Below are 18,432 nucleotides of genomic sequence, written 5' to 3'. Positions count from 1 at the left end.
CAACTGCCAATGTGGTAATGCTTTAGATAGAGCCAGTGGAGACTGCCTGGGATCTGGAAACTCACTTTCTCATTCTAGGTATAGTATGAGAAAAAAATCTCCCTCTCAGAGCCTGTTCTGTGCAGCACCATCATTTCCCAAAGACAATCTGTGAAGTCATGCACCCTGGACACCACGTACACATGCAAAGCAAGCCAGGCTCTTCTGACCTCCTCCTCTGCTGCAATTGCAGGGCACACATCCATCCAGTTCACAGCACTGGACTTCTAGTGAAGGGTTCTTTTCAAATTCAGAGCCCTAAAGGACATTCCCTTCAGGCAGCACCGTTCCCTGCACAGTGCAAACTGCAAGAGCAATTTCCCCCTACCCTTCAGTGCAGCCAGAGGGTGAATTGCTGTGACTACATGAGATGAAAGCTTGAACTGGAGCAGCTGAGCCAGTCTTACTACTTTTACAGAGGCCCATATGAAGATTTTGGGCAATTTGTATCTTAGTGTTTATATGTCTCCTTTTTGTGTATTAGAATCAGAAACTGAGGAGGTAGGTTCGAGGGAGGCTGGAACAGAGACCTAGAGAGTTTAAAGAAGACCCTTCTTTGAAGAAAAAGAGAGGGACTTCTCAATAAAACCTATTGTTCCTTACTTTACTTACTTTACACACAGTAGAACACTGAGTTCCTTCTCCTTTCACGTCTGGTTTTTTTCACCTGCTATCACTCTTGCTTCATAGCAAGACTGTTTTATTTTAAAATTTAATTTACAGCTTCACATTTATGGTCAACTCCTACCTTGTCCTTTCCTTCAAAATTTCACATATTCCCAAATTACAGACTTATATTTCCAGTTTGAATGGGAAACAAGCAGTTTCTAATTAAATTGTTAAAGTCTGGATTTTATCAAATAGTTTGGGTGGCTGTGTCTGTGTCTCATGGGTAAAAAACCCAATTCATTTAATTAGTGAAAAAAGGCAAGGATATACATAACAAATAGGGAAATGTGAATAACAGCTGGCATTAGGAAGGAGATATGGCTCAACACCGGTTTGGAAGTAAGAAGAGTTAGCGTGTTTTATTGCCTGATAGAGGTTCATATTGGGGTTTGGAAATCCTATTCAGCCCAGAGAGACTACAGATAGGTCTCAGGGACCAGCATGTCTGTCTTCCCATTAGATTTCTCGTTAGGGTTGATGTTAAGGAAATGATGGTCTTCAGAGTAGATACACCACTGAGGTCCTGCTTCCCAGCAAAACTGGCGTCATGGTGCAGATCTGTAGAGTGCTGTGGGCTCTGCTCTTACTGAAACTGTGTTTTCTGCTAAAATGTTTTCAGTGAACTCCAGAGCTATTGTTCCCATTTCCTTTGAAATGCTGAAGTATAGATTTGTTATCGTCCATAGAGATCTTTATATCACATAGAAAAGTCAGATATTGCTAGGGTGCGTATTTAGTTCTTTTATAGTCTCAGGGTATGTTTGTATTATATGCGCTCATTTGCAAAAAGAAAGTCTCTTTGTCATTAGCTCATGAATTTCCATGGATCTCGTTTCTCTTGGAGCTTTTTTTTTCCTTTATTCTAATTTCTATTCATGTTTTAACATAATTAGTGTTAATTCAACACATATATTAAGTGATATTTCTACATGTTTAAACATGAGCAGAACATCAGTCTTCGTGTCTAGTAGTATTTTAACTTCTGAAAAGTGTGTCCAGGCGCTTTTTAAAATAAAAACTTTGGGATGGCCTGATACCTGGTTTCATGCAGATCCTATCCCTCTGTATAAGCATTTTCCAACCTGCCCCCAGGAATGTTAATACATTGAGATTTTTGTGAGCTTTGCATTACCTATGTCTTCTTTAATCCCAGGAATGTTAATACATTGAGATTTTTGTGTGCTTTGCATTACCTATGTCATCTTAATTCTGTCCTTCAGAAAAATTCTTCCCTACCTCTTTGTTACACAAAATGTCCAGGTGAGAAAAAATCCCCTTACACATTTGTAAGCTTATTCTTGTATCTATTATTCAAGCTGTCTGAGAAAGCCAAGGAAATTAAAAGTTTTGATTATTAGCACAACCTGCAGTAGCTTTGCAATTTGTAGCTCCTTTTTCTCCCTAATTACTTCCAAAAACACTTTATTGTTTTTAAAAAAGTTATTTTCTAGAGAAGGAGTGCGGTCATTGGAATGTTAAACCCTGCCAGCAGAAAGTTATTTCTTGTTCTGAGTACAAGGTAGTTATTGTAATCTTTCAGATTTGATCACATAATGTGTCTGCTGAAAACCCCAATCTTCTGCATGGAAACAGGAGAACAGTATTTCTCTGTATTTCTGTAGAAATAGGTTGCTTTTAGCAATTGCCTGAGTTTGGTTTGAGCGATAGTACTGACATTGCCTTTACTGTTCTTTAAAAACAACATGAAGTGATGAACGATGTCACAAATATTCCTGGCAAAACAACGTTAATTTGTTCTTTGCCGTCACCTTTTTAGCCAACAGAATAATGCTGCCAAAGCTTGGACTGTAATGTACTGACCCCTTTCAGGATCATAAAGCCTTTCTCTGTTTTACTAAATTCCTTTGCTCCCATTCTTGATTTGAGAGATGGTGAACAGTCTGTTGTCTCGTTTGTGGACCGTGTTCTTCTCACATTGGGTCAGTTCACTGTTAGGAGCTGATGAGCGGCAGTGTTAAGCCTCACAGCTCACAGCCTTCTGGAAGGTCACAGCCTCAGATGGTGGATAAACAAGGCACCAGTTGAGAGTTAAACAAGAGTTTCTGTGTTTGCTTGTCAGTTCTGTGCACCTAGTGCCAAGTGAAACACTGCTGTCTCTCCAGCATCTGCCCTGAACTCAGTTTGATCCTTGAAACTCAATTTGATCCTTTCCCCTCCCTCCTTTCCTCTTCCCCTGACAACACAGTTTTACCAGAAACTGGAAACCCATCTTCCCTCTGGATATAGATTTCCTCTTTGGATGTCTTCAAACGTCAGCATGGTGTCGCATGCTGCCTGACGTTTTTAACGTGCCCCCATCTTCCCTCTGGATATAGATTTCCTCTTCGGATGTCTTCAAACGTCAGCATGCTGCCCGACGTTTTTACGTGCCTGTAAAGGGATGTATATTTAAAATTATTTTTAAGGGATTAAAGTTAGCCTAATGCAATGAATGGAGTTGATTTCAATTGATTGCAGTGTGCAATCTAACCCGCTCACAGAAGTCCATGAATAAGAGATGCGGTGTGGAGCTGATAGCTACCAGCAAAGCTCTATTGCATGTCTGCAGCAGCCTGATTCGGGGGCCAGGGAGGGGGCTGCTGCTTGGTTCAGCTGCCATCTTTATTTATATATTAACAGAATGGTTTGTTAGGCACCTGTCATTGCCCAGGTCAAGCATATCCACTCCAAACCACAAATGCCAGCAGCTGCAAAAATGGACAATTCACACTAACTCCTTTCAAAATGTGATGCTAATCTCAAACTGATCCAGCCGATCCCTGTTTCTCAGGTGGCTGCAGATAGTCCAGCAAGAAATCTCACAAACAACTGAAACCAGCTTTCACTGGTGTCTTCTGAAAGGGCATAGACAAAACTCTGGTGCTAAGCTTCTCTCAGCACCATTCAAGCAGTTTGTAAAGGTCATGGTATATGTGCCTCAAAGGAATAGAGGCAGACTCTCTCCTTGAATTTATGTTGGTTGAGGCATTCATGCTGTGGTATAAACCCCACATGCCACCAGTTCAGGGGAGAGGAATGTCCTCTGTCCTGGGAGAGGCACGTAGGAGGACTAAAAGGGAAACCAGACTGGAAGATACACTCAGGAGAGTATGTGATGTCCTCAGCCTGTGGCATCAGGGTTAGTTTGAAGTAAACATGGATCTTTGAAGCCTAGCAAAATAAGGGGTAAAAAGAATATGATTATAGCCCACATACTATCAACAGGGGGAAATAAGTTATTGAACTGAAGCATTACCACTGCTGTACACCAAAAGAATATCAACTGCCCATTAATAAGTGTTGCTGAAAGTTAGAAAAGATCTGTCCCTGAAAAGTCTGTTAAGAGCTGGTGGGGGCATACTAGCCAGCTTGTTTTAAAATGGAGCCTGGTAAATTCATGGATGGAAAAGTTGGATGTAAATGAAACACCATGTTCTATGACATCTGATAATCCCATGAAAACAAATTTTGCTCATTAAACGCTGAATTGTTTTAGGCCTAGATGGAAATGAGAAGCAGGATGCCATCAGGATTGATAAAATGAGTCTGAAGTTTGGGGTGAATATTTATTATTATATATACCACGACTAAGATCTGGATAACTAGTCTGTAATAATGAGTGTACATGTTCTTAAAAGGCTGTGGAGAAAGGCTGATGTGTCCAAAAACATCTAAGCACCAGCCCTCGGAATACCTGCCCTATAAGAAATATCTGCTTCCTAAAAACCAAGGCACCAGCTATCACTAGTCACCCTTGAAAATGATAGCCAATCTTTTCATCCATTTCTGTTTACACAAGCAGCCAACCAGTCTGTGCATGTTTTACCTGATAGTGTGATTTGACAGTTCTGTACCAAGACTGTGAGCCAAATCTGAAATTCAAAGTCAGTTCAGCAGGTGGAAAGCGGAAAGTCATTACTCTTCAATAATCCCGGATATTTAACTCACTTTTCTGAGAACTAGGTCAGACACCAATCTGTAGGGTAAACGGATATTGTCATGTGGAAAAAAAAAAATCATTTTTCTGCCTGAAAACTGGGTATTAGCAATATTGTGATTCACAATTAATGTTATTCTAGTTAATGACAGTTTCCTGTTTTCTTCTGATTAACCTGTGCTTTTGATGCTCTTTGTGTAGGTAACTGCAGTTTTTCCTGTCTATAGACCATCAGACTTAGAGAAGCAGCTTGGGCTACCAGAGCTCTGAAATAACTAAGAAACTTTTTGTCATTTTTATGAAGAAGGAGTCAGCTGTAGGCACAGGCAGAGATGGTAATGGCCTAGGGAGCGAGAGGATCTCATCCACGAATAACCTTGACCTTACCAACTTCTTCACCTATGGCTAAGCTTAATGTGGCTGTAGAGCAAAGAAGGTGTGTGGGGATCTCAGAGAGTTCAAGGAGAAAGTTCCATGACTGATCCTTAGGATGGACTTTAAAAATGGTAGCAGAAGGTGGAAAGGAATGCCACAATGGGATAAACTGGATCGGTGAAATAATCCATGCCAAAAATAAACTGCAAAATTAAAATAAGCAAGACGTGGGTTTAATGTACCTCACTGCTCCATACGTAGTTAGGAATCAGCTTTTGGGAGGCTGTGGGAAAGAGGGTTTCCTTAAGCCTCTTTGCCCTTGAAAGAAAGTGCAGAGAACCGTAACCAGAGTTGTTCTGCCTTGCTGTGAAGACAAGCTCTGAGATGTCATCAGAATAGCAAAGAGGCCTTTCCAATTCTCTGTTGATAACATGACATAAGAATTGCTTAATGTTTTCTATTCTAACAGAGGACTGTGTACAGAGAAAACAGAATATCAAGAGAGGGTGAAAACAGCTTATATTTCTGCTTTTATTTTCTTTTAAATGTAATCATTTAAAATAATGTTGTTGTCAACAACGACAACAAAAGCCTCTGTTTAGGTTTAAAGTATATGATTAGCAATCTGGGTGTTAAAAGCATTTTAGAAGCTTAATGGACCCAAGGAAAGAACAACAAGCCATTAAAATACTGAATTGTTTAAATAGTGGTATTCTGGTATCAGCTGTTCTGCTTAGTGATGATGTCTGAATTAATACTAGTTTATAAGCAGAGGTCTGATTATGTGAATTGAAATGCACTGGTTTTAGCTGCAAAGCTAATATGTCTCATAGTAATATTGCAAATTCCCTAACTGTTTTGCCTTAATATGGCCCAGTTACAGATTCTATAACCTAAATCATGTCTCAGTAATTTTGGAAGTGTTTAAACTATACGTTAAATTAGATACATAGGAGTTAAAAAGAAGAAGTTTACCACAGATGCAACCTAATTAATCACCACTGAATTGGTTTTCTACTAATATTTTTAAATGAGATTTGTTTTCTTGTTTTCCATTTGAATGTTAATTTGTGTCATTTATTAAATAGTCTGTATGTATCTGTTTCTGGGAATGTAATTAATAATTAAGATAATTAACTGAATCAATTCAGAGATACCTTAGTATGCCTAATTGGAGTATGATAAATACACGGGGTATTTTGAATGAAATTTCAAGTGGAGGGGATGGGGTGAGGGGGCAAGCCGGGGAGCTATGTGTAGGTAGAATGTTCTTTTTGGTATGGTTGCAACTATGAGGCTACAGACTTTATCCAGAATGTCTGAGATCATGAAAATTAGGCTAATACGATGAATGGAGTTGATTTCAATTGATTGCAGTATGCAATCCAGCCTACTCACAGAAACCCATGAATAAGCATTTAATTTAAAATGACAGGTGAAGCATTTGCTCAGCTTTGAACAGGGGACAATGAAGGTGGTTAAGGGTATTGTCAGCCCTTGTAAGCTAGTCAGATGTAGTCCACAACTGGAAGTAAAAAAAATTAAAGACACATTCCCCCCAGACAATTTGGTAGAGGATTGCTTCCATATGGCCAGAAACTAATGGGTTGTTGTTCTGTAACATCCGAACCTATCCAGAATATCTTCAGAGAGCTGTAGAAGTAAGCAGGGAAATAGAAAAAAAAATAGCATTGCAAGTTAAATAGCTCTTAAGCAGCAATTGAATTCAAGAGGGCAAGCGTTTTCTAATGAGTACAGCATCTTACTCTTCAAAGACCAGTGATTATGTTGCAGTGTTATTTCTCAAGTTGGGTTCACTTTGATGTTAAAACACGTTTGCAGTACATATCTACATGTATATCTAGTTATTTTTTATCTATTCTGTCTTTTCTGATGATGGATCTTAAAATTCTAGGAAATTAGAAGTGTGTTCTGGCTCCCTGTGCACAGGGACGAGATGGGGAGAGATAAGGGGAGAAAATTTGTCTTTCTTTTTTTTTTTTTTGTCTTAAGCAGCTCCACAGGGATAGAGCTTTTAAGAATTGGGTAGAGGATTTAGCACACATCACGCACAGCTAAATCACAAATTGGATGCAAGAGCCTTATGCAAACACATGTAAGTCCATGTGAGGTTAGTATAACCAAAAAGAAAGCGCTGGGGCACTCTCCCCTACCTGTTGAAGAGAACACAGAATCACAGAATCTTCTAGGTTGGAAGGGACCTTAAAGATCATCTTGTCCAACCGTCAACCTAACTGACAAAAATAGACACCCACACAACAAACAAGGAGCATCATCACTAAACCATCCCTCCCAGCACTACATCAACCCGTCTTTTGAACACCTCCAGGGATGGTGCCTCAACCACCTCCCTGGGCAGCCCATTCCAATGGCTGATAACCCTCTCAGTGAAAAAATTTTTCCTAATATCCAGCCTGAACCTCCCCTGGCGCAACTTGAGGCCATTTCCTCTCGTCCTGTCGCCTGTGACTTGAGAGAAGAGACCGACCCCCACCTCTCTACACCCTCCTTTCAGGGAGTTGTAGAGAGCAATAAGGTCTCCCCTCAGCCTCCTCTTCTCCAGGCTGAATAACCCCAGTTCCCTCAGCCTCTCCTCATAAGACTTATTCTCCAGACCCTTCACCATCTTTGTCGCCCTTCTCTGGACCCGCTCCAGCACCTCAATGTCTTTTTTATGGTAGGGGGCCCAAAACTGGACACAGCACTCGAGGTGAGGCCTCACCAGTGCCGAGTACAGGGGGACAATCACCTCTCGGGCCCTACTCCCCACGCTGTTCCTGACACAGGCCAGGATGCTGTTGGCCTCCTTGGCCACCTGGGCACACTGCTGGCTCCTGTTCAGCCCACAGGCCACCAACACCCCCAGGTCCTTTTCTGCCAGGCAGCTCCAGCCACTCTGCCCCCAGCCTGTAGCGCTGCAGGGGGTTGTTGTGACAAAAGTGCAGGACCTGGCACTTGGCCTTGTTGAACCTCATCCCGTTGGTCTCAGCCCATCGATCCAGCCTGTCGAGATCTCTCTGCAGAGCCTCTCACGTGCTGTCCCACCCTGGAATTCCTCAAAACACACATGGAGATGTTCTGTCTGTCTCTATCATCCATAAAAAGGCTTATGGTATCCATCTCGTGAAGAATAACTACCCCAATGTAAGCCACGAGACAGACTATGGCGAGAGCAGTCCTTTAAGCACTGGAGCTGGGGGGCTGGATGTGCTGTACTGCTGCAAACAGCCGTGGTTGGTGTGTCTGACTGGTGACTGTGTGTCTGTGCACCTATTCATGTCAGGTTGGTTTTGGGACTCGGGGTCCTAGGAGCCAAGGATCAAGAAATGGAAACAAACCAGATCCATAAATAGCGCCTCTTCTGTTTGTTTGTTCTTCAGGAAAATAAAGGAGAGTTTGGAGTGCTTCCCTGTTAAACTTAATAACTTGATCCACACGCTTGTGCAGATGTCAGTGACAGGCTCTGCAAAGCCTCCAGCTCCAGAGACTGTCCCCCAAGAATGGATGATGCTGGACGCAGAGAAGTCAATCGCGAGAGCCACCATTTTGGGCTTCAACAAAAAGCCTGACTCCGTATGTATTGTGCTTGTTTCGCTTGCCCTCCTTTGCCTTGATCTTTTAACCACTCTTCTGTGGGTCTCCCTCCTCCTTTATAGAAGATGTGCTTGTGCCACATTAAAAGGATCACAGGATGAACAGCAGAGCCATAAGCAATGAGCTACCAGAGAGAAAGAACACCAGGCAGACAGCCATTAGCGGGGAGCCATTAAGGAGAACAGTTCATGCCCTATAGTGAAAAATAAATCAAGAGCTAATTAAAGCATCCAGAAGGAAAGCATGGCATAAAATTAGGAAGCCTAATAGAAATTGGAGGCTGTTATATGATGCTTTAATGGTGCATTATTAGTTTCCACACACTGCAATGATCCTTCAGTGTTTGAATTGTATGCAATCCAGGCAAGTTTCTCTTTCTGCGCAGCAGACTATAAATTACAGACTGAATTCTCTGGCACTTGGCATTGCATTAAAGAAAGGTTTTTCTTTGTTAAAATCACCCTATATTTTCTCTTGTGCATTATTTTTAATGTGACTCTCTGATCGTTTCACTTCTTTGCCTCTCTCTTTTCCCCGATACAGCTCTATCTAGTCCAAGTGGTGCAAACCTGCAGCGTGGTCACTTTTGTGGAAAAAACATTCGACCAGTTCTCGGAACTTCACAGCCATCTCCAGAAGCAATTTCCATCTCATGCCCTCCCAGAGTAAGGCAGCATATTAGCTATTGTTATTCTGCTGTTAAATGGCTCTCTCTGTGCAGGGATAAAAATGTGAGAAAATGTATGGCAGACATATTTTTAGAAACACATATTCTATCAAGCCTTCTATTCAGCCCCAGAAGAAACTGAATCATAGAGCATTGTGACAATCTAACTTTTATATATTTTATTGTTCTTTTTTTTAATGGGAGAAGGGGGGAACAGCTTGGGCCTGACATAGCTATTCCTGAAATCAAAGGATAAGTGGTATTGACTTCATTAAAGGCACGATAGGGCCTTTTACAGTTTTTATTCTCTGCATGATACTGATCAAAACTCATAGCAAAATCCATATATTAAAGCAATGTAGGAATGTTCACGCTGGGCCAGAACAGAAACAAGCCAATGTCTGACACTGGCAGGCGTGATCTACCCTTGTACAAAAAGATGCACATACTCCCCAGCTGACAAATATGCAACAATCTTATGTACTGTCCTGGCCCCAAATCCTGATACTTTATGCCTCACGTCATTCAGTTTATTATCTCTTGAAAAATATGTTATCATTAGTTGCAATAATTCTGAACATTACTTTTTATCCATGTGCATGTCTATTCCTGCTTTTCATATTTTGAATCTTATTTGTTCACAGTTTCCTGGGACAGTGAGTCCCACATTTTTATTTCTGTCTTCTGTAAAACAGCTTTGCCTTATGTAGTGATTGTCCACAGCTTTGGTAATACAAGTGGAGTTCTGTATTCTACAAATATCATGTACACTATACTTCATATACCATTAAGAACAAAGTAGTCCTTTCTTAAACAGTCATGCTGACTCACCTGATACAAGCCCCTCTTCAAGTTCAATTTACAATAAAGCATAAAGCTGCCCCAAAAGACCAGCAGTTTACTTGAACCAAACTGAGCTTCAGGTGATATGCTTGAAAAATAGAAAGGTTTATGATGTTTCACCTGGAGTATATAGGCACAAGCAACACGGTTTTGACTTAAAAAATAAAGTCCACGAATTTCAGATCCAAATTTTATATTCCCTCAAGCTGGTGAGAGGCATTCAGTTAAATGGCTTGCGGTTAGTTAATTCTAGAGAAACTTTCTCCTGCCTGAGGGGATTTTGCTTGACTCCAGTTTGACTCACTGTGACTGGCTGACATGAACTGGTTAGCAGCAGTTGGTGAGAATCAGAATTTCACTAAATACTACAAGTGCTTGAATCATGGTTTTGATTTGGAGATATTTCACACCAAGTATTAGGTTGTAAAATAAAATATTTAACAAGAGGCTGTTTACAATTTTTTTCCTATGGTGAGCGCAGCCCTTTGAAGGAAAATGTATTTCTCTTTAGAAACTCAATAGACCTCAGAAACTCTTCAGTGAATTTCAGAAATAATGCTAGCCATTTTTTCAGGTAGATCTATCTTTAATACAATCCCTCACAACATTTTCACTTCAAAAGAGAGTTCCAGAACTCACAGAGGTTTAATCTGCATGTACTGAGGCTGTGACTAAGACCTCCAGATCTTTATTGCCACAATTCAGTCCCAGCAGTAACCTGTCACTGCATGTTCTTTATCCAAGACTGTGTTAAAGTAATTAATTTTACGATGTTTCTTTACATGTATGTTCTTTAATGCTAAAGTTTTGGGTTGTTTTCTAACAGAACTGTGTCAATTTGAGGCTTTTCATGTATTCCAGATTTTATTCTAATAATAAAAAAAGCTAATTATTTTTTTATAGGAAGTTATCACTGAAACTGCTATACCATATTAGACCATTAGTCTCTCTCTGCGTATTACAAAGCTCAAACTCTGGCTGATGCCAGATGCTTCAAAGGAAGGAAAAAGCCTTATTCCACAGTGTAACCACAAAATCAGTTTGAAAATGTATAATTTAAAAGTAAAACGTCCAATTTTACTAAAATAATTGGAACTGCTAACAGAAAGAGTTCAGTTACTGCTTTGTATTGATTCCTGAAATTGTATATATTCATGTCTCATTAGGAGGAAATAATGAGTCTGCTTCATACAACTGCTAAATACTGGCTATATCACAAGAAACTAATGGCAAAAGCTATGAGTTCTCAGCATCTGAAATCTTGAATTTAAACATTCAGCCCATATTTATAAGTCAAAGCGCAGCTGCCCCAAGCAAGCCCTTGCGCTCTAGCACCTTCCCTCTTACTTGCTTTCAGACAAAGTATTAATTGTGGTTAAGTATTGTTTTTTAAAAGGCCAAAAATCTTTTCACCCAACAAAGCATTCAGGTGATGTACTTCATACACAGAATGCTCTTCAAGCTAATAAGTAGGAAATGGAATCTGCTGTGCAGGATGGCTACACGTGGCTAAAGTTTATATTTTTCTGCAGAATGCTCTTCAAGCTAATAAGTAGGAAAAAGAATCTGCTATGCAGGGTGGCTGCATGTGGCTAAAGTTTATATTTTTCTATCTCCTTAACGGTAGATGCAAAGCTTAAAATCAGCTTGGGAAGGTAACCATTTCCAATGCAAGTGTGTTCACAAGTGCAAAGTCAGTTTCAGCCATAGAGGCAATTCAGCAAAAGCATGAAGGCCATTTAAAGTAGTGTTCAGTACCACCACAAGGTTCGTATTGTCCTTCACCGCAGCAGAGTTATTGGTGCCATCAATCAGCAGTTTCTCTGTCCTCTGCTTTGCCACCGTGCTTAGGGTGCATCTTCTGAGGGCTTACATTTTACAGCCAGAGTCCTCTCTTTGTGTTATATGGTCTAATTAATTTTAAGCTGCTTCCAAACAGATCCTTCCTACCATCTCTTGAAAGAAGACCTTTCTGTGCCGCAGAGGAACCCAAAACTTTCACAGGCTATCTACGTGTGCCCAAATGTCCAGGGCTCTATTTTTGTCTCTGCAACTCATATACGTCGTGCTCCTTTAAAAGGCCAAAAATCTTTTCACCCAACAAAAAGCATTCAGGTGATGTACTTTATACACAGAATGCTCTTCAAGCTAATAAGTAGGAAATGGAATCTGCTGTGCAGGATGGCTACACGTGGCTAAAGTTTATATTTTTCTGATCTCCTTAACGGTAGATGCAAAGCTTAAAATCAGCTTGGGAAGGTAACCATTTCCAATGCAAGTGTGTTCACAAGTGCAAAGTCAGTTTCAGCCATAGAGGCAATTCAGCAAAAGCATGAAGGCCATTTAAAGTAGTGTTCAGTACCACCACAAGGTTCGTATTGTCCTTCACCGCAGCAGAGTTATTGGTGCCATCAATCAGCAGTTTCTCTGTCCTCTGCTTTGCCACCGTGCTTAGGGTGCATCTTCTGAGGGCTTACATTTTACAGCCAGAGTCCTCTCTTTGTGTTATATGGTCTAATTAATTTTAAGCTGCTTCCAAACAGATCCTTCCTACCATCTCTTGAAAGAAGACCTTTCTGTGCTGCAGAGGAACCCAAAACTTTCACAGGCTATCTGCGTGTGCCCAAATGTCCGGGGCTCTATTTTTATCTCTGCAACTCATATATGTCGTGATCCCGGGTCATATCACTTCCCCCTCCTCATTATGTCTTCTGCTGCTGTAATTTTGTGAGGCAAGAATTGCCTCTTACTACTCATTTGTGCCTTGCCTAACTGAGCCCTGATCTGTCAGTGCTATAGGCAAAAATAACCATAAGGTCATACACAGATCCAATATGCTGCTGTCATCCTGCCCCCTTGCTGTTTTAGTTGCAGACTAAGTTGTACCAGTGCTGAGTTGTTCCTCAGAAATACTACACAAGATGGGTAAAGATTTTTCCTCTCCTAAAAAGAATTACAAAATCTTATTAATCAGTATAATCTCCATAAAAGGCCTTTTCTTACAAAACAAGCCTAAAAAAGCCCAACCCAACAGGTCTAATCACAGTTAGTAAAGCCTAATTATATTAAATTTCTTGGTAACAAAAACTGTGGCTTAATCATCTTCAGTCATTTTATTTTCACTAGGTGAGGCTGCTATTTGCCATTTTTACAGCTGGGTGGTTTGCAAAGCTGGCCAGTGTTCCTCTCTAGGGATGGGAACCCAGTGCTCCGTGTGCTGCTCTTCGCCTGGCCTTTGAAAAGCTCACGACATCTCGTCACTGAGCTGTGGAATTGGGTAAAACCTGTTCAAAGCAGGATCCGACCAGCTGCCTTTCAAAAGGCGGGCCACGCGTCTCTTTGCAGCGTGGTGCCCTGCTAGATGGCTCCTTACTCGTTTATCTGAAGCCTTCAGAGGTCTCTTGAGAGCTAGTGGATAAACAAGGTTGGACCAGAAACACAGAGGTTTGTCAACAAGGCATGGTTAACTATTTACAGCAGTATTGTTACATGAAATGCAACCAGATCAAAACTTCTACCTTTCTAGATCACATAGATTAGAGGACATAAAGCATAATATTAGTTATAAATCCCAGTATTAGCAGTCCATATCACAAAACCCATTACATGCAATTTAGCACAGATAGCTTTTCTAATGCTCCTTCAACCTGAAAGAGAAATAGTCCTCGTCAGGGCAAGGTTAATATAAACTGATTATGTGTGTTGTTAAAAATCTAACCTTTTGACTAATCTAATGTGTGTTGTCTCAGAAATGCAAAGATGATTCAAGTAAAAAAAAATGTGAGGTTTTGACATTTTCAATCACCAAAGCATTTGAAAATTGACATGAGGCCATTCTATGCATATATGGTTTATTTACTAAACTGAAATGAAATTCATCTTAATAAAAATTCAGCAAGAACATTACTGTTATTATTGTTATTGCTTTTGTTGGGATTGATTTTGTTACTGTGATGATCATTTGTTTTCATATTTTACTTTTATTATACTAGTGCCTGAAATTACATATGGGATCAGGGACCTGCTCTGAAAAACTTATCTACATTCTAAATAGCTGAGGTAAAAAAGCAAGCAATGGTATATTCATAAGATGCCACACTCTTGCTGTAAGGCTGTGGTATCCCATACTCTGTGGTAGGGGTTTGTGCAGCACAAGCCCTGGGCTGAGGTCAGAGACCTGTTGTGCTGCTCACAAACACGAGTGTAAAAAAATGAGGAGGATAGCGTTTTCCTGGGATCACAAAGGGCCAATTTTTAGAGGTATTTAGATACCATATACTGCAAATAAGAGCCTTTTAGGGGGGTTTTAATTTTATTTTTTTTAAAGGTATTTAGATACCATATACTGCAAATAAGTGCCTTTTAGGGGTTTTTTAATTTTTTTTTTTTAGATTAATTATTTAGACAGAAAAAGGGGTACAGTATGAAACAGAATATCAGCAAATTATTAGAAGAACCAGAGTCAGAGGGTAATCAATCCTCTGGACACTGCAGCCACCCCTTCCCCTACTGAAAAACCTCTTAGAAAGTGTTAACTTTCTTCTGTTAACTAGAGCTGGAAATATTTTCAGCAGATACAGTACAAGAGTTATATTATGAATATTCTTCTTTTGCAGGTTTCCCCACTCGTGGCATTTACCTTTTGTGGATCTTGAACATAAAAGAGTGAAGGATTTGAATCTCTATCTGAAGCAGCTATTAAGCGGATCCAGGAAGCTGGCTAATGTGAGCTCTTCCAGTATTTATTTTATTTGCATATGACTTTTAATAGCATTGAACTTTTAATACTTTTTAGTTCTTTTAGCTTTCCATGGCTTCCTTTGAAAAAAAAAAAAAATACATAAATGATGTGTCTTCTAATGCAGCTGTTTTGAGATGGAACCATTGTAGCATTCATCAGAACTTAAGACAGAGACAAGAATGACTGAAAAATAGTTTATTAGACCCGGCAGGGCATTTTTCAAAAAAAACTTCTCTTCCTTTGCTGCCATCCAAAAGTAGTGATTCACTGAATTTTTGACAGTAAGGAGTAGGTTCTGAGAAATGTAATGTCTAAAAAAGGAGTAAGTTTTGAAATATTGAAAAGCCTGATTCTGACAGTTTTTAAATGAAGAGTTCCATTCTTTCTGCTGAGAAATACTCTTCATTTCAAAATTTAGTTAACGTGTAGAAGAAATTGTTTTGCAAACATAAGACCAAAACCAGAATGTTTCAATATTATCAGAATGATACATTGTGTCTGTTAAAATCAGTGGTTTATAATTTTTTTATTCATTGTTGTTTTCTGAGATTTGATGTTCTCCTCCTGTTTCAAAATGGGAAATTGAAACAAACACTGTGTATTTGTTGTCTGGCCCAGGACAAAGCCTTATGCACCTCCACATCGTAAAATCCAGGGCCAAGAGCAATTAACAGCCCCATGCACTCTGGGAAGATGTCAAATCATTACACGGTGTCACTTTGGAAGTTGAATGGTCAATTCACCAGGGTCTGAGAGAAAAGGGCATCTTCCAGTGACCAGCTGCTATCAGGAAAGCCGTCAGACAAGCAGGAAAAACCAGCATTTTACATCTGATCCTAGGCTGATGTAGAGGCTAGTGAATTCAAAGGAGCCAAGGCAGGAGCTCGTGTGTTGACCTTGCTGTCTCACTCTTGGCACGTTCTCTAGCAGAGCTTGGGCCTCTGCCAGGTGAGCCATGTCATGTCCCGTGGCCTCAGGGGCCGTAGCACAAACGGGGGCTGGTTTGGTTTCATAGCGCAGGCAGCTTCGGATGCCAAAAAGAGGGTGTGACAGGATGCTTTTTCTCCCAAGATTTCAAACGTCTTGCAGGAGGAGAAAAATGTTGGCTGCCTAGCTATATCACTTTCCCAGCTGTGACTGTGCAATGGAGATTAAAGAGGAAATTGTCCACATGTAAAACAAACAGGAGTTTTCTTATTAATATGAATACAAATTCTGTGCCCTGAGTTGAAATCAAGATTTCCAGAGGGTATAGATAATATCTGTCTCACAGTTACACTTAATTTGGCATGGACAGCTGACTTGGGTGCTTGACTCCCTTGACTGACCTTGCCAAATGAACTGCACAAGTTGGGGTTAATTGTTATGCAATTTCTGTCACTCACGTTAGGGTTGTGAGTTTATTTTACATTAGCGCCTTTTGGTCACAGCTGGGGGAAGGCTGATACAAGCCAGTGACCTAGAAATGAAGAGCTCTGTATCTTCTGCTGTGCTTTGGGCTGCTGCAAGGTACATGGATTTTCAATTTGGGCACTGCTGTGTCGAAGCCTAATCTAGGGTTGAAAAATTAGGCTGCTTAAAGCCCTGGGATAATAAGAAAAACATTTCCCAGTCACACACAGAAGCTCTTGTCTCCTTCCTGCTCCGTGGTCTGTGGATGAGCTAGCAACCAGATGGAGCATGTTGCCTTGCAATGGGCTTCCTAACGCCGTCCCTCCTCCCTTCGTGGTCCTGCAGCACCCACCCCTGGAGCTGGGTGAGTTCTCCCAGCACGTTGCTGCTGGGACACAAGCCCGGGCAGGGTATTTAGAAGGAACTGTGGGCAGGTCTGCCTGCGGACATGTTATAGTTTGAGATAACCCATAACAATCTATTGTCGTTTAGACAATTATTCTATCACCTGATGACCCCTCCCCACCCGGAAAGGGGAATCGGGGAACACAAAGAAACACAAGGGTTGAAATATAAATAGACTTAATAGACTAAGACTAAATAATTAACAATAATATTAAAGAACCAGTATTAATCCTGATACTGATATAAGATATACAGGAATTACACTCAGCCAATTCTCTCAGTAGAAGCCGTGCGCTCCCAGCAGGGACAGCAAATGGCGGACACTGCCAGCGCAATGGCTTCAGGAGGAAGGGAAGGCCTCAGGGCTCCGGCACCGGGGCAAGGAGTTCTCTGGACCCACCAGCATCAAGGGAGAGAGAGCTACGCAGCAAACTTTTCTAATTGATATTGAATGTGATATTCATGGTATGAAACAATCCTGTTGGCCAGCCTGGGTCAAATGCCCAGGCCTTGCTCCTCCTTGTCCCTGCGCCTGGCAAGGCTGGAAAACGCTAACCTTGAATCCCACAGAGCCTGGCTGGCTATAGAGTAAATATTTTTACAAATTCAGACACTAGAGTCTTCTAAAAATGCAATTTTCCCCAGTATTAGAAGAAACGTTAGTCCTGTGTCTCTCAACCCAGGACAGGACACAATGCTGGTGTGGCTCTGAACCAGCCCGTTGGGGCTTTTCAGACACGCTGGACCATGCAGATGCTGAAAACCATTCCAGTCTGGTACAGCCTACAGGGCTGAATCATGGGGAGAAGGAAACAATTTTGTGCCTCAGAGGGCTGCACAGCCACTGGGTGTGTGGGGCTTGGAGGGCACGGCAATAAACAGAGTCACGAGCAGATTGTTTCTGTCTGTGAAGCGCTGCTGCATGCGGGAAATCGTCTTGCTTACCACCATGCAGCTAACCTGCAATTCTAGATGATATAGTTTGAAGTTATTGATACCCCATAAACATTGAATCATTATTTTTACTTCAATGTGCTTCTCCTGCTGGGAGATGTGAGAAATTTAGAAAATACTGACGTGTTCTGACCCACTTAGAACAAGGAGACCAGTCAGTGGGTAATTTCCTTTGTATTCCTGGCTGAAGGCTTCTTTTTCACTTTTCCCTTTGGTATGACTCTTTTAAAAACGTGTCATGGTGTCTTCCTGGTTTTACTCTGAGCAGAAAACCAAACTAGGAGGCTTTCTTGATAAAAATAAATACAATTATTTTGCCTCTCTTCATGCCTTGGACAACCCTGCAGTCAAATTTGTCCTTTTCCTCAAATTCCCGGGGAGCCTGACAGAAACCATTTAGTGAGTTGTCTGTTCTCAAGTACTACCAAACTGTCATTCTTATGCAATAGTGAAACTATGCAGGAATAAATAATTAATTCAGAAATTTGTGAAGAAATCTTGTAAGAGCAGGTGCCTGTAGAACAGGATTCCCTTTACTTTCTTGACACAGTCATTTCTTTCTGCTGAATTGTACCTGTACTGTATCAGCTGTATTGTAGCTGTATGATATGCCGTCGTATTGCCTGAGATGGAGAGGAGAGCTTTTATTTCGTTCTAAAATACCCTTGATATCACTGTAAACACATTACCCCGATTGACTAGACACCATTTTCAGCTCTGAAAAGTTTAGTCCAGTCCACACAGGACTGACTACATGCTTGATTCTACCAATTAAGTAATTAAAAATCCTAGAAA

The 18,432-nt window shown here is 40.8% G+C and overlaps 1 protein-coding gene across 1 annotated transcript in view; it reads left to right on the top strand.

Annotated features, from left to right (window-relative positions):
- Nucleotides 1–18,432, top strand: part of PIK3C2G (phosphatidylinositol-4-phosphate 3-kinase catalytic subunit type 2 gamma) — a 240,142-nt gene that overhangs the window by 182,432 nt on the left and 39,278 nt on the right. Inside the window, exons 28-30 of the mRNA XM_014937275.1 lie at nt 8,422–8,614; nt 9,179–9,300; nt 14,762–14,870. Coding sequence (XP_014792761.1) covers nt 8,422–8,614; nt 9,179–9,300; nt 14,762–14,870 — 424 coding nt within the window. The remainder of the gene's footprint in view (nt 1–8,421; nt 8,615–9,178; nt 9,301–14,761; nt 14,871–18,432) is intronic.

The sequence above is a fragment of the Calidris pugnax genome, unplaced genomic scaffold (assembly GCF_001431845.1).
Source record: "Calidris pugnax isolate Ruff unplaced genomic scaffold, ASM143184v1 scaffold1, whole genome shotgun sequence".
Taxonomy (NCBI): domain Eukaryota; kingdom Metazoa; phylum Chordata; class Aves; order Charadriiformes; family Scolopacidae; genus Calidris; species Calidris pugnax.
The sequence above is the reverse complement of the archived record's forward strand: the minus strand, read 5'-3'. Positions and strand labels throughout refer to the sequence as shown.